The sequence below is a fragment of the Salmo trutta genome, chromosome 34 (assembly GCF_901001165.1).
Source record: "Salmo trutta chromosome 34, fSalTru1.1, whole genome shotgun sequence".
Classification (NCBI taxonomy): Eukaryota; Metazoa; Chordata; class Actinopteri; order Salmoniformes; family Salmonidae; genus Salmo; species Salmo trutta.
In genome coordinates, this window is record NC_042990.1 from 33127832 (window position 1) to 33144610 (window position 16779).

At 48.6% G+C, this 16779-nt stretch overlaps 1 protein-coding gene across 2 annotated transcripts in view; it reads left to right on the plus strand.

Moving 5' to 3' along the window:
• LOC115174051 (ribosome biogenesis protein bop1) overlaps nt 1–15933 on the plus strand; it is a 90936-nt gene extending 75003 nt beyond the window's left edge. For both annotated transcript variants that reach the window (XM_029732681.1, XM_029732680.1), the window contains exons 11-16: nt 4367–4499; nt 4876–5056; nt 13384–13675; nt 13960–14044; nt 14192–14299; nt 14806–15933. In XM_029732681.1, coding sequence (XP_029588541.1) covers nt 4367–4499; nt 4876–5056; nt 13384–13675; nt 13960–14044; nt 14192–14299; nt 14806–14959 — 953 coding nt within the window. In that variant the 3' untranslated portion in view covers nt 14960–15933. The remainder of the gene's footprint in view (nt 1–4366; nt 4500–4875; nt 5057–13383; nt 13676–13959; nt 14045–14191; nt 14300–14805) is intronic.
• The last annotated feature ends 846 nt before the right edge of the window (nt 15934–16779 follow it).

The window sequence follows — 16779 nt, forward strand, 5'->3', positions numbered from 1 at the left end:
AGGACCAGTGTTGGGAAACTGTGCAGTGTTGGGAGTACTGGAGGACCAGGGTTGGGAAACTGTGCAGTGTTGGGGGTACTGGAGGACCAGGGTTGGGAAACTGTGCAGTGTTGGGGGTACTGGAGGACCAGGGTTGGGAAACTGTGCAGTGTTGGGGGTACTGGAGGACCAGGGTTGGGAAACTGTGCCGTGTTGAGGGTACTGGAGGACCAGGGTTGGGAAACCCTGATGGAGGGAATAGAGCGTTATGAGACACAGACGTGGGACATTGTACTGATCATCCTGGGTTGGACTCGGGCTTGACTCTGTGTACAGTATATTCACACCCACACTCCCAGCAGTAAACAAACTGGGGTTCTGGTGTTCCCGGCTCCACATTCCATACTAATGATGTGGCCACAATGGGTAACTTGGTGCAGTGGCAGCTCCTCCAGCTCCAGCCCTGCGGGTGGCGTTCCCTCTGAACTCTGGATAGGGCTGAACCTTCAACCCTTCCCTGGTGGTTAGGACCGGGAAGGACGGAATGCCTTCCTCCACACGCTGGTCGGGTTGGGATTAGAATGTCACTGGCTTTTTATGGAACTACGGAATCCTATGTATGGAACAGGTTTGTCTCAGAAATGTAGCCCACCTTTTACTAACCACATCTGGTTGGGCCAGAGCTGGCCCCTCACATTTTTGTTCTGAAGGACCTGGGACATCATAGACACTAAGGTTAGGTTAACTCCCCTAGCTAGTCCCCTTCTCTCTGTCTCTCTCTTTCTCCTATCCACAACATCAAACCCAGCTGAATATAGCTAGTCATTCTTGTAAAAGAACACACAAGTGTTGCTTTGGAACACAACTACAAATTATCTGGGCTGGTTGTGGACATGTGAGTGGTCCGTCCCAGGCGGGCAGCCCAGGGACAGAGGCCTCTGTGAGGTCACAACAGGAAGAACACAGCCCTGAGAACCAGAGGGAAATGACACCCACCACGGCACCACTACCAAGATGGCACCATAAACTAACTGATTGTCATGTTTTTGTGAGTTAGTTGACTGTTTCTGTGAGGGTCCTTGTCAGAGTGTACAAAACATTAAGAACACCTGCTCTTTCCATGACACAGACTGACCAGGTGAAAGCTATGATCCCTTATGTCACTTGTTGAATCCACTCAAATCAGTGTAGCGGAAGGGGAGGAGAGGTTAATAAAGGATTTTTATGCCTTGAGACGTGGAGGGTGAATGGGCAAGACAAATTATTTAAGTGCCTTTGAACGGGGTATGGTAGTAGGTGCCAGGCGAACCGGTTTGTGTCAAGAACTGCAACGCTGCTGGTTTTTCCATGCTCAACAGTTTTTCATGTCTATCACCCAAAGGACATCCAGCCAACTTGACACAACTTTGGGAAACATTGGAGTCAACATGGGCCGCATCCCTGTCAAATGCTTTCGACACCTTGTAAAGCCCCATTCCCCAACGAATTGGCAACAGGTCGCGCAAGCAATTATCATTGATATTTTACCTGGATGCTTCTTGTGCAACCCTGCTCATTTTTACTTGTGGATAGCGACAAAGTTACAGGTTTTCATGGAACACATTGAAAAGTAACTTGACACTGTGTTGGTAAGTCTGCGAATTTGAAGTATATTGATAAAAAGAAAATGTAATTGACAGAGGGAGCGTACTGAATCGATGGATCTTCAAACTGCGACACGACTGTTCTGGTGTGTAAATGTATTATAAATTAGCAGCGTGTCAGTTTTCCAAAGGTTTGGTGAATCTAACTGGTTATAATGGCAGCCAATGACGTTCACTAGCTTATTTGTTTGTGCTTTGATTGAAACCTTCTTTAGCGGAATATACCTAGCTAGTAGAAGAATAATGCTGTTACTACATGGCTTTCAAACCAAGGTGCCCTAGAAAGTCCTCAGTCCGTCATTCCCTCCGCCCTGAGTCAGTTGATCGTGCTGACCAATAGCGCTGCTCCTGTCTGTTGACTAACATTGTGGTTTGCACTCGTCCACTGTGCCTTGAACTGTGCTCTGATGTTACAAACCACGCGTCCGTTTTAGTTTTATTCTCTAATTTTGCTAAATGTTCTTATCCTGTCCAGTGACACAGCCTTGTATTTATGTCAGATTGATGTCCGTAGCCCCACCCAAAAAAGATCCTTCTCGTATTCTCAAGTAGGTGAGTAAGTGTACTCCAAACTCTTGGATCTGCCCCAGTTATGTATTTGAGTAAACCATTGACATTGACCTAGCATTTAAGGAAGTCCCCTCAATAGAAAAGACGAGGAGAGTTCTTAACCCAGTTTTACAGCCTTTAGACCTCTCCCTCTCCTCAAACACAAGTGTTGAGTTTCCAATGTGTCCACATGCGACTCACTCGACCCTTCGGCCAATCCACCGGCTGAACCACAGCTATGCGCTGCCAGACGGACTGGTCTCGCACTCATACTCTCTCTCTAAACCGCAAGCTGGACACAACCTCACCGCCGGGCCGGGTCGGGCCTGTCCGTCCAGTTCTATATCCGTCGCTGCCGCAGGGCTCAGTACTTAAAAAGTGATTATGGTTTTCCGAGTTATTACACTCCACCCTCCGGTCTGGAGCCCCCTCCTTGTTTCCTATGCGTTTATGGAGCATGCAGGTATAAAAGTAAAAATAAGACATTTTATTTTACTACTACTGCCTCCCGCTCATACGTTGGAGTAGCATAGCGTCGGTGGTGTTATCGAAGGTGGTTGGTTTGCGTAGTGCCTTCGGGTTCACAGTTTTCCTTATTTTATGCCAGCAGTAAGGAGAGATATGGTATTGATTGGGACCTCTTTTTTTCACTCTTTCTTTCTCAAACAAACCCCCTAACAGGAAAAGGGAGACAAACATAAGCAGGGGTTCATTCATGCCAAAGTATTGTCCAAAGAAAAGGTATATTAGAAATGTCAGTGCTCCGTTGGCTCCTAACAGAGGTGTAGTGGCAAACCAAACAGCAAAAGCAGACCAGTACAGGAGGTTGCCAAAGATTCTAGAAAGATCTATTTGAATATGACTGCTCCATGGCTAGTAGACACTATGGCAAAGAAAAGACATGTCAACCTGAATGCAAATTATCTTTTGGCAGTGCTCTCCAGTGATACTGCACGTGTAACAGTATAGCTTCCGTCCCTCTCCTCGCCCCAACCTGGGCTCGAACCAGGGACCCTCTGCACACATCAACAACTGACACCCACGAAGCATCGTTACCCATCGCGCCACAAAAGCCGCGGCCTTTGCAGAGCAAGGGGAACAACTACATCAGGTCTCAGAGCGAGTGACGTCACCCGATTGAAACGCTATTAGCGCGCGGCACCTCTAACTAGCCATTTCACATCAGTTACACACGCACTCCCAGAAGGCATTATGCCTAAATGGAGTCCTATTCCCTACATAGTGCACTACTTTTTACCAGAGCAGCCCATACGGTTGTACGATGTAGGGAATTGGAGCGCGGCCTTAGTGGGTCCAGATCGGCCAATGATGTGTCAGGCAGCAGCGGTGGTTTCACAGGCAGTTGGAGAGGCAGAGCGAGGGAGCGAGAGCTGCGTTCAGGATGAGGGTCTGTTTTCACTCAGCTGATGAGCAGCGGGCAACCCAGGACATCTGTACCGTCCCTCTGTATGTCTGCTTATATACGCACGCACACACACACACACACACACACACACACACACACACACACACACACACACACACACACAGAGAGAGAGCAAGATAACTTTTGAACACGTGAAATACACACAAATGGATAACTTTTGAACGCATGTGAACCACACACAAACATACAACTTTACAGACACACACACAGTTAATTGATAATGTATTGAAGAGGCTTACGTTCTATTTTTGCTATATAAAGATGAGCTACATTACCCTGAGGTAATGTCTGAACTCCTACTATTACTGTGTATCACATTATTATTAATCAACACAGGTTGCATCCCAAATGGCACCCTATTCTCTATATAGGGAACTATTGTTGACCGGGGCCCGTAGGGTCTGAAGTAGTGCCCTTCGTATGGAATAGGATACCAGTTAGGACGCGCGTACAGTCTCCCATAAACGAACCCCTGTCTAAGCAGTGACACAAACCAGGCCCAATCCCCCTCTACCCCTGTGCCATTAGTTTGTGATCCCCTCTCATATAGGTTAGTCAGCCTGCTAGCTCTGAGCTCTCCCGGTTTATTTATGGGCTACTTTAACACTTTCACGCTGTGGTAACTCAACGAGGCCCGGCGTCCAGAGACCACACTTTCTGCCAGGGCACACACAGTCACACACATTGCTGTTATGGGCCCCCTGTTGACTCTGGTGGTCTGACCTTTGACCCCTCTCTCTCCCTCCAGGCTCAGACGACTGTACGGTGCGCTTCTGGGAGGTCAACACGGGGCGCTGCATGAAGACGCTGGAGGTGGGCGGAGCTGTGAAGAGCGTGGCGTGGAACCCCAACCCGGCCGTCTGCCTGGTGGCTGTGTGCTTGTAAGTCTCCTCCTCCAACAGTCTCTTTCCTCCTAATGGTAGCTCTACTCTTTCCTATGTCCTGAGTTCTCCTCTGTGTCTTCATCACTGAACATACAGTATACTGTATGTGTTCACAGACCGAATGATTTCATAGTGTAGTTTCAGAGGTTAACCAATAACCACTGCAACCAGTTTATAATTGTTAGTATGTGGTACTACTGATGCCGCTGTCAACAAAGTTTGAGAGGACATTTCCTCTTTACTGCTGTGACATTATCGTGACTTGAGCAACCTGACTTCTAGATAACCCTGTAGGGTCCTATAGTCCACTGTCACTCTGACTCTTTCTCTCTTGGTCTCTCTCTCCCCATCACTCCATCCCCCTCTCCCTCAGTGAGAGAACAGTGCTGCTGTTGAACCCAGCTCTGGGAGACAGGCTGGTGGTGAGCTCCACAGACCAGCTGATTACCTCCTATGAGCCCCCAGAGGAGGACAAGGAGCAGGCTGTTACGTGGGCTCTGTCTGAGGGCCCAGAGCACGACAATGGCCACCGCCTCACCCTCACCCACCCCAAGGTAAGAGTCCTGAACCTACCCTCACAGACTAACCCTCACCCCACCCCAAGGTAAGAGTTCTGAACTAACCCTCACAGACTAACCCTCACCCCACCCCAAGGTAAGAGTCCTGAACTAACCCTCACAGACTAACCCTCACCCACCCCAAGGTAAGAGTCCTGAACCTACCCTCACAGACTAACCCTCACCCACCCCAAGGTAAGAGTCCTGAACTAACCCTCACAGACTAACCCTCACCCACCCCAAGGTAAGAGTCCTGAACCTACCCTCACAGACTAACCCTCACCCACCCCAAGGTAAGAGTCCTGAACCTACCCTCACAGACTAACCCTCACCCACCCCAAGGTAAGAGTCCTGAACTAACCCTCACAGACTAACCCTCACCCACCCCAAGGTAAGTGTCCTGAACCTACCCTCACAGACTAACCCTCACCCACCCCAAGGTAAGAGTCCTGAACCTACCCTCACAGACTAACCCTCACCCACCCCAAGGTAAGAGTCCTGAACCTACCCTCACAGACTAACCCTCACCCACCCCAAGGTAAGAGTCCTGAACCTACCCTCACAGACTAACCCTCACCCCACCCCAAGGTAAGAGTTCTGAACTAACCCTCACAGACTAACCCTCACCCACCCCAAGGTAAGAGTCCTGAACCTACCCTCACAGACTAACCCTCACCCCACCCCAAGGTAAGAGTCCTGAACCTACCCTCACAGACTAACCCTCACCCCACCCCAAGGTAAGAGTCCTGAACCTACCCTCACAGACTAACCCTCACCCACCCCAAGGTAAGAGTCCTGAACCTACCCTCACAGACTAACCCTCACCCACCCCAAGGTAAGAGTCCTGAACCTACCCTCACAGACTAACCCTCACCCACCCCAAGGTAAGAGTCCTGAACCTACCCTCACAGACTAACCCTCACCCCACCCCAAGGTAAGAGTTCTGAACTAACCCTCACAGACTAACCCTCACCCCACCCCAAGGTAAGAGTCCTGAACTAACCCTCACAGACTAACCCTCACCCCACCCAAGGTAAGAGTCCTGAACCTACCCTCACAGACTAACCCTCACCCCACCCCAAGGTAAGAGTTCTGAACCTACCCTCACAGACTAACCCTCACCCCACCCCAAGGTAAGAGTCCTGAACCTACCCTCACAGACTAACCCTCACCCACACCAAGGTAAGAGTCCTGAACTTACCCTCACAGACTAACCCTCACCCACCCCAAGGTAAGAGTTCTGAACTTACCCTCACAGACTAACCCTCACCCCACCCCAAGGTAAGAGTCCTGAACCTACCCTCACAGACTAACCCTCACCCCACCCCAAGGTAAGAGTTCTGAACCTACCCTCACAGACTAACCCTCACCCACCCCAAGGTAAGAGTCCTGAACTTACCCTCACAGACTAACCCTCACCCACCCCAAGGTAAGAGTTCTGAACTAACCCTCACAGACTAACCCTCACCCACCCCAAGGTAAGAGTTCTGAACCTACCCTCACAGACTAACCCTCACCCCACCCCAAGGTAAGAGTTCTGAACTTACCCTCACAGACTAACCCTCACCCCACCCCAAGGTAAGAGTCCTGAACCTACCCTCACAGACTAACCCTCACCCCACCCCAAGGTAAGAGTTCTGAACTTACCCTCACAGACTAACCCTCACCCCACCCCAAGGTAAGAGTCCTGAACCTACCCTCACAGACTAACCCTCACCCCACCCCAAGGTAAGAGTTCTGAACCTACCCTCACAGACTAACCCTCACCCCACCCCAAGGTAAGAGTTCTGAACCTACCCTCACAGACTAACCCTCACCCACCCCAAGGTAAGAGTTCTGAACCTACCCTCACAGACTAACCCTCACCCCACCCCAAGGTAAGAGTTCTGAACCTACCCTCACAGACTAACCCTCACCCCACCCCAAGGTAAGAGTTCTGAACCTACCCTCACAGACTAACCCTCACCCACCCCAAGGTAAGAGTTCTGAACCTACCCTCACAGACTAACCCTCACCCCACCCCAAGGTAAGAGTCCTGAACCTACCCTCACAGACTAACCCTCACCCCACCCCAAGGTAAGAGTCCTGAACCTACCCTCACAGACTAACCCTCACCCCACCCCAAGGTAAGAGTCCTGAACCTACCCTCACAGACTAACCCTCACCCCACCCCAAGGTAAGTCCTGAACCTACCCTCACAGACTAACCCTCACCCCACCCCAAGGTAAGTCCTGAACCTACCCTCACAGACTTATTGTCACAGGGCTCGACATTAACACTTGTCCTCTTGTCCGGGAAAAGCACCAAAAAATTGGACAAGAATAATATAGATTTAAATTCTCCGAAAGGCCAAGTAAAAAAAAAATCACGCATCACAATATCAAACAATTACTCTGATCAGAAAGCCTACAGGTAAAGTGTAGGTGATATGCATGTTGCCTACAGGCTCCTGTCCAAACCCATGCTGACATGAGGGAGGCGCCAGAAAATGTAGCATAACTTTAATGAGCCTTTTAATTAGGGCCTACATAAATACAGGCTTAACGCCAGTCATGTTTTACAAATATAATTAATGTTGACATCTAAACATACTCGAGGTGTGGTTTGTTCATATCAAATGGTCGCAAGAGAATAAAGGACAGTACCTGTGGCACACCGCACAGCACCCACCTTGAGTCTGATCGGAGACGGTCAGCATTTTGAAACTGTGTAATCATTAACTTCATTGTTTAAAACCTGGACGTTTTCTGTCGTTTTCTGAAGAGTCTTACCTTGTTTCAAAGTAGCCTAGCCAAAATATGATCCTAGACATTTTTGGGCAATTCTTTTATAAATACTTAATATGGCATAGAAACCAGCATTTTTCATGTTGGTTTTCAAATCAACGTTATTTTATTGTCCGGCAGCAAAAGGCATAATCCTAGTCATATTAGGGACCCATGCTAGTTGGTGATAATCCTAGTCATATTAGGGACCCATGCTAGTTGGTGATAATCCTAGTCATATTAGGGACCCATGCTAGTTGGTGATAATCCCAGTCATATTAGGGACCCATGCTAGTTGGTGATAATCCCAGTCATATTAGGGACCCATGCTAGTTGGTGATAATCCCAGTCATATTAGGGACCCATGCTAGTTGGTGATAATCCCAGTCATATTAGGGACCCATGCTAGTTGGTGATAATCCCAGTCATATTAGGGACCCATGCTAGTTGGTGATAATCCTAGTCATATTAGGGACCCATGCTAGTTGGTGAAAATCCTAGTCATATTAGGGACCCATGCTAGTTGGTGATAATCCTAGTCATATTAGGGACCCATGCTAGTTGGTGATAATCCCAGTCATATTAGGGACCCATGCTAGTTGATGATAATCCCAGTCATATTAGGGACCCATGCTAGTTGATGATAATCCCAGTCATATTAGGGATCCATGCTAGTTGGTGATAATCCTAGTCAAATTAGGGACCCATGCTAGTTGATGCATCTTTAGATCTCCCCTCTTTTTTAATTTCTGTCACACGACACCGCTCTTGAGAACAGTCTTTTCCCACTACTTATATTTTGGAACATTTGCGTATAGCCTACAGCCATGTTGTTGAATTTATAATATGAATAAATACAACTTTCAATATTTTAAGCTAAAAGGACTGATCTGTTGCATCAGCCTCATTGCTTTTTTTAACAGTTTATGTGCAGTGGTTGTATGAATTTTGGATCTGAGTCAGTTTTTTCCCGTAGACCCCAACAAATCCAGGGACGATTGGACACCCTTAATTCCGAGCCCAGGAGGGAATTTATAAAGATATAAAAAGTATTTTGGTTGTAAATGTTTCAATATTTTATAGGCTGCCCAATGATCCTCCAGGAAAGCCTTATTAAAGGTTGCAGTGTTGTATTTTCAGACAGGCTTGAATATGCAAAGATCCTGAAGGCAGAGTTTAGCCTACATTTTGTCAGATTTTTTTATGTTATAAAATATAGTAATGCATTTTAAGTGGTTCATTGCCTCATACAATGATGTGAAAATGGTGTTACTTGAGCTTTTGGACAAGTAAAAAATCTGTCCTCATTGTCCAAAGGAAAGCCCTGCCTCACCCACCCCAAAGGCCCCGAAACACTCTCAATCCAAGTTAAATCCCTACCTAACCCAACTCCCCCTCACTCGCTCATTCACTCCCACCCAATCCTTCTCATGACTACTTTAAAGTTAGTACCCTTCCCTAACCGTCTTCAAGGTAAAGGCTATCCTTAGTACCTCCCTAGGATCCTGACCAAGGTTTATCCTTAGTACCTACCTAGGATCCTGACCAAGGTTTATCCTTAGTACCTCCCTAGGATCCTGACCAAGGTTTATGCTTAGTACCTCCCTAGGAACCTGCCCAAGGTTCCCTAGGAACCTGGCCAAGGTTTATCCTTAGTACCTCCCTAAGAACCTGGTCAAGGTTTATCCTTAGTACCTCCCTAGGAACCTGCCCAAGGTTTATGCTTAGTACCTCCCTAGGAACCTGCCCAAGGTTTATGCTTAGTACCTCCCTAGGAACCTGCCCAAGGTTCCCTAGGATCCTGACCAAGGTTTATCCTTAGTACCTCCCTAGGATCCTGGCCAAGGTTTATCCTTAGTACCTCCCTAGGATCCTGACCAAGGTTTATCCTTAGTACCTCCCTAGGATCCTAGCCAAGGTTTATCCTTAGTACCTCCCTAGGATCCTGACCAAGGTTTACCCTTAGTACCTCTCTAGGAACCTGACCAAGGTTTATCCTTAGTACCTCCCTAGGAACCTGACCAAGGTTTATGCTTAGTACCTCCCTAGGATCCTGACCAAGGTTTATCATGTACCTCCCTAGATCCTGACCAAGGTTTATCGTGTACCTCCCTAGGAACCTGACCAAGGTTTATCCTTAGTACCTCCCTAGGATCCTGACCAAGGTTTATCCTTACTACCTCCCTAGGATCCTGACCAAGGTTTATCCTTAGTACCTCCCTAGGATCCTGACCAAGGTTTATCCTTAGTACCTCCCTAGGATCCTGACCAAGGTTTATCCTTAGTACCTCCCTAGGATCCTGACCAAGGTTTATCCTTAGTACCTCCCTAGGATCCTGACCAAGGTTTATCCTTAGTACCTCCCTAGGATCCTGACCAAGGTTTATCCTTAGTACCTCCCTAGGAACCTGACCAAGGTTTATCCTTAGTACCTCCCTAGGAACCTGACCAAGGTTTATCCTTAGTACCTCCCTAGGAACCTGACCAAGGTTTATCTAGTACCTCCCTAGGAACCTGACCAAGGTTTATCCTTAGTACCTCCCTAGGATCCTGACCAAGGTTTATCTAGTACCTCCCTAGGAACCTGTCCAAGGTTTATCTAGTACCCTCCCTAGGAACCTGCCCAAGGTTTAAGTCACAGGGACCAGATAGAAACATATTCCACTGGAGATACTGGGAACCCCTGTGATGACGTTCAGACATAGAACGTTTTTGTCTTTACCCCAGTAAACCTAACATGTGAGCTGTAGCTTGGAGGCCTTTCAGGATTGGCAAAACCGGAGTAGATTGTGGTTAGCCTTTTTTCCTCAAGTAAATGGAAAGAAATATGAGTTCTTTATTTTTCCCCCAATTAAAACAAATATATATTTTATTGTCACAGAATGCTTATGGCATTTGGAAAGCCTACAATACTAATAGAAGCTAAAATAACTGCAGGGAGATTTTCAAGTGTCTGGAGAGGTTATCATTGGATTAATGTACCTTAGCTGTAGTCCTAGATGCACTGTAAAACATGTATTATAATGTGTTACTATAATAGTGTATAGTAAGTAGTAATATCTCCTCCTTTCTCTTTTTATCCCTCTCCCTCCCTGCTTCCTTCCTTTTCCCTCCTTCCTTCCTTCCTTCCTTCCTTCCTTCCTTTTCCCTCCTTCCTTCCTTCCTTCCTTCCTTCCTTCTCTCTCCTTCCTTCCTTCCTTTTCTCCCCTTCCTTACTTTTCTCCTTCCTTCCTTCTCTCCTTCCTTCCTTCTCTCCCTCCTTCCTTCCTTCTCTCCCTCCTTCCTTCTCTCTCTCTCCCTCCTTCCTTCCTTTTCTCTCTCTCCCTCCCTCCTTCCTTTTCTCTCTCCCTCCTTCCTTTCTCTCTCTCTCTCCTTTTCCCTCCCTTTCTCCTTTTCCCTCCCTCCCTTTCTCCTTTTCCCTCCCTCCCTTTCTCCTTCTCTCTCCCTCTCCTCCCTCCCTCCCCCTCTCCTCCCTCCCTCCCTCCCCCTCTCCTCCCTCCCTCCCTCCCCCTCTCCTCCCTCCCCCTCTCCTCCCCTCCCTCCCCCTCTCCTCCCCTCCCTCTCCCTCCCCCTCTCCTCCCTCCCCCTCTCCTCCCTCCCTCCCTCCCTCCCCCTCTCCTCCCTCCCTCCCTCCCCCTCTCCTCCCTCCCTTTCTCCTTTCCCTCCCTCCCTTTCTCCTTCTCTCTCCCTCTCCTCCCTCCCTCCCCCTCTCCTCCCCTCCCTCTCCTCCCCTCCCTCTCCCTCCCCCTCTCCTCCCTCCCCCTCTCCTCCCTCCCTCCCTCCCCCTCTCCTCCCTCCCCTCTCCTCCCTCCCCTCTCCTTTCCCTCCCTCCCCTCTCCTTTTCCCTCCCTCCCTCTCTCGCTCTCTCCTTTTCCCTCCCTCTCTCTCTCCTTTTCCCTCCCTCCCTTTCTCCTTCTCCTCTCCTCCCTCCCTCCCTTTCTCCTTCTCCCTCCCTCCTTCCTTCCCCCTCTCCTCCCTCCCTCCCTCTCTCCTTTTCCCTCCCTCCCTCTCCCCTCCCTCCCTCTCCCCTCCTCCCTCCCTCTCTCCTTTTCCCTCCCTCCCTCCCTCTCCCCTTCTCCCTCCCTCTCCCCTCCTCCCTCCCTCCCCCTCTCCTCCCCCTCTCCTCCCTCCCTCCCCCTCTCCTCCCTCCCTCCCCCTCTCCTTTTCCCTCCCTCCCTCCCTCTCCCCTTCTCCCTCCCTCTCTCCTTTTCCCTCCCCTTTTCTTTCTTTTCCTTTCTCTCTTTTTCTCTCTCTCTCTCTCTCTCTCTCCTTTTCCCTCCCTCCCTTTCTCCTTCTCCTCTCTCCCTCTCCTCCCTCCCTCCCTTTCTCCTTCTCCTCTCTCCCTCTCCTCCCTCCCTCTCCTCCCTCCCTCCCTCCCCCGCTCCTCCCTCCCTCCTTCTCCCTCCCTCCCCCTCTCCTCCCTCCCTCCCTCCCCCGCTCCTCCCTCCCTCCTTCTCCCTCCCTCCCTCTCTCCTTTTCCCTCCTTCTCCCCTTCTCCCTCCCTCTCCCCTTCTCCCTATCTCTCCCCTCCTCCCTCCCTCCCTCCCCCTCTCCTCCCTCCCCCTCTCCTCCCTCCCCCTCTCCTCCCTCCCTCCCCCTCTCCTTTTCCCTCCTTCCTCCCTCTCCCCTTCTCCCTCCCTCTCTCCTTTTCCCTCCCTCCCTCTCCCCTACTCCCTCCCTCTCCCCTTCTCCCTACCTTCCCCTTCTCCCTACCTTCCCCTTCTCCTCCCTCCTCTCCTTTTCCCTCCCTCTCCTTTTCCCTCCCTCTCTCTCTTTTTCCCCTCCCTCTCTCTCTCTTTTTCCCTCTCTCTCTCTCTCTTTTTCCCTCTCTCTCTCTCTTTTTCCCTCTCTCTCTCTTTTTCCCTCTCTCTCTTTTTTCCCTCTCTCTCTCTCTCTTTTTTTCCCTCTCTCTTCTCTCTCTCTTTTTCCCCTCCATCTCTTCTCCTTCTTTTCCCCTCCCTTCTCTCTCTCCTCTTTTACCTCACTCTCTCTCTCTCTCTCTCTTTTTCCCTCCCTCTCTCTCTCTCTCTCTCTTTTTCCCTCTCTCTCTCTCTTTTTCCCTCTCTCTCTCTCTCTTTTTCCCTCTCTCTCTCTCTCTTTTTCCTCTCTCTCTCTCTCTTTTCCCTCTCTCTCTCTCTCTTTTTCCCTCTCTCTCTTTTTCCCTCCCTCTCTCTCTCTCTCTTTTTCCCCTCCCCTCTCTCTCTCTCTTTTTCCCTCCCTCTCTCTCTCTCTTTTTCCCTCCCTCTCTCTCTCTCTTTTTCCCTCCCTCTCTCTCTCTCTTTTTCCCTCCCTCTCTCTCTCTCTTTTTCCCTCTCTCTCGCTCTCTTTTTCCCTCTCTCTCGCTCTCTTTTTCCCTCTCTCTCGCTCTCTTTTTCCCTCTCTCTCGCTCTCTTTTTCCCTCTCTCTCGCTCTCTTTTTCCCTCTCTCTCGCTCTCTTTTTCCCTCTCTCTCGCTCTCTTTTTCCCTCTCTCTCTCGCTCTCTTTTTCCCTCTCTCTCTCGCCCTCTTTTTCCCTCCTTTTCCCTCCCTCTCTCCCTCTCCTTTTCCCTCTCTCCTCCAGGCAGTGAAGCAGGTAGTTTGGCACGGTAAGGGTGACTACCTGGCCAGCGTCATGCCTGACAACAGCAGCAACCTGCAGGTGCTCATCCACCAGGTGAGCAAGCGGCGAACGCAGAACCCCTTCCGCAAGAACAAGGGCCTGGTGCAGTGCGTCTCCTTCCACCCGCTGCGGCCTTACTTCTTCGTGGCCACGCAGCGCTACGTGCGCGTCTACAACCTCATCAAGCAAGAGCTGACCAAGAAGCTGATGACCAACTGCAAGTGGATCTCCAGCATGGCCATTCACCCTGGAGGTTAGTGCCGCACCGGAGGTCACAGGTCCCCCTCAGAGAAGAATTATGTTGTACTGTAAAGGGTGTGGAGAGAAGGTGAACTGCACTTTCAATAAAGTTTGATTTGAAGTTCATTCTCAAGGATTCAAAGTGTTAATATGATTGATAGAGAAGTCTGAGATGTGTGGAATATCTGGACCATCAAATTGTTTAAATATGTTTTGATCTACGGCTACTTAGAGAATCCAGGATATAGAGTTGTTCTGACCCATCTCTAATTCTCCCTCCTTAATCTTCCTGGTCAGGTGATAACTTGATCTGTGGCAGCTATGACTGCAGACTGGCCTGGTTTGATCTGGACCTCTCCACCAAACCCTACAAGATGCTGCGGTGAGTGAACACCATCCATTCACTTATTCATTTGGAATTATTGACAATGAATCATATTTTCTGAACATGGGGTTTTTGTTAAATGATGGTTATTCGTAAGATCTGTGTTTTAGTGGTTCTGAAGTTTTATTGTCTGTTTTGTCCCAGGCACCACAAGAAGGCTTTGAGGGGCGTGGCCTATCACAAACACTACCCGCTATTCGCCTCTGGTGCTGATGATGGCAGTGTGATCGTCTGTCACGGCATGGTCTACAAGTAAGTCATCACACCTACTGTATAATACAATATTACCTCTTTTCTCTCTCTCTCTCCTCTTCCTCACTTCTCTCTTCTGTCTGTCTCTCAAGTCTCTCTCTCTCTCAATGTCTCTGAACCCATTTTTGGCTGTCCTCCATCACATATCCACAACCATAGAGCCAGTTAGGTCATAAACCTCTATTTTAGTAAGGGTAAGGGCAACACATCTGTCCATCCAACCCCTTCACCAGTCTCCCTCTAATTAGATCTCTTTATATTACATCCAAAGATGGAATGTTATGTTTCCAACTCGCCGAAATGTCGATGCCTATTGTACAGACTGTTTTCTGTATTGTACCTTTTATTTAGACAGTATAACCCTCAACGGCATTTGAATGAAGAAAAAGTAACTTTATAATATTGTCTGTGTTCCATCTTCTGCAGTGTTCTGATGTCATAACTCATCTCTCTATCCATCTATCTTTCTCTCGTTATCTCTCCCTCTTCCCCTACCTCTCTCACAGTGACCTGCTCCAGAACCCTCTCATTGTTCCAGTCAAGGTACTAAAGGGTCACCAGATCACCCACGACCTGGGGGTCCTAGACGTGACCTTCCACCCCACCCAGCCATGGGTGTTCTCCTCAGGGGCCGACGCCACCATCCGCCTCTTCACCTAAACCATTTCTACTGTCACCTTGGTTACGTCAAATTACTCCATATTCCCTGTATAGTGACAAAAGCTCTGCACTATTTAGGAAATAGGGAAAACTCCGGTTACATCTCAAATGGCGCCCTATTCCCTAGACGGTGCACTCCTTTTGAACAGGGCCCTTATGTGGGTGGAGCACTATGTAGGGAACATGGTGTGACTTGAGCCAGAGACCACATTAAAGTACCTGACCACAGCTTGTTTTAACCTGCGGCCTCACCTGAAAACAAATGACCAACAGAGGCTGATTTTGAGATATGTGTGTATTTAGATGCTTCCCAGACTCCTCCCCTGTCCTGTGATGGCTATCCCTCAGGGAATAATCAATTAAGTGCCTGATATCATGCATATTATCCTCATGTTTAGTAGCCATGTTAGTATTTGTCCAAGCTAAGAGAACACCGAACACCGAACACCAACCACACAGCCATAATCTCTCTCTCTCTCTTTCTCTCTCTGTCTCTGTCTCTGTCTCTGTCTCTGCCTCTGCCTCTGCCTCTGCCTCTGTGTGTGTGAGACTGTAAAAACATGTCAAATCTTGACTGGGCAGGAAAGCCCATTTCCGTCTGTGTAGCTGTTCTGTACAGCTGCCTCATAGCAGCGGAACCACTAATGCTTGGACCCTTCAGACATCCCCTGTGACAAAATATACTGTATATCCAGAGAAGGAACTTGCCAATAGAAACAACTATGGAGAACAAAGCTGTTGTGGGCCCCCAGAAGGCCCCTGTCCTATAAGTATCTGTGTAAATCTCTGAGTGTACACAATGGATGTCCAGTTGAGGTTCCTGAGGACTACTGTCAATGACATCAGACTAGTGTTACGATATATGAGCCTTTTTTAACCTCGTTGGAATTGTAAAACCTTCGGACTGCTTTTCACGACATCTTTGTCTTTCTGCTACAAGTATTTCTTTATAATTAAAACTGGTGTTCCCTGAAGCGTCTGAAGTGTGTTTTGTTTGAGTCTCGCTCTTCATTCTTTTTTGCATTGCCGGGTCAGGGAGGGTGAACTCAAAACCTCTGAAATAAATGCAAGCAGGGATGTGGGTTTTCCTACTCATCTCAACCCCAGACGAGAGCCATCACAAAGTGGAGGATTATAGATCAGTCTCTGTCAGAGCAGGGCTGTGCTACACTGCACACCTGTGTTTCTATCAGAGCCTTTGTCTGAAATTACACCCTATTCTCTATGTAGTGCACTACTTTTGGCCAGGGCCCATCGGTCTCTGAAGCACTACTTTTGACAAATGGCCCATAGGGCTCTGGTTGAAAGTATTGCACTATATAGGGAATAAGGTGCCATTTGTGTCTCCAGTCCAGTGGATACAGTGTACTGCACTGCTGTCTGAGCCTGTTAAACATTCATGGCTTCACTGTGTACATGGTCACAAAAGGTTTCTGGCTCAGAAACAGTCAATGTTTTAGCTGACTGAAAGCATTGTGAATGAAATGTGATTTGAGAAATGTTGACATTGTCTTCAAAGCAATGCTATATCCGATGCTCTAGATTACAATAGGAACGATGACGACCACGACCGTGAGAGAACTAAGACGTCTGCACTACAGCGGAGTGATACGCATGTTCTTGATAATGTCTGTGTATGTTATAGCCTAGGCCCTAGATATTTGTACCTCAGCTGTTGGAGTCATCTCAACTGTTGAAGTGTTATGTTGTTTATCACAATGTATGGCCATGAATCAAATGCCAGGTCGTTTATAAATCGTCTAGCATTTCTAGCCGTTAACCCTACATTTCCTCTTCCACCTAATCAGGTGGTTTTTGAA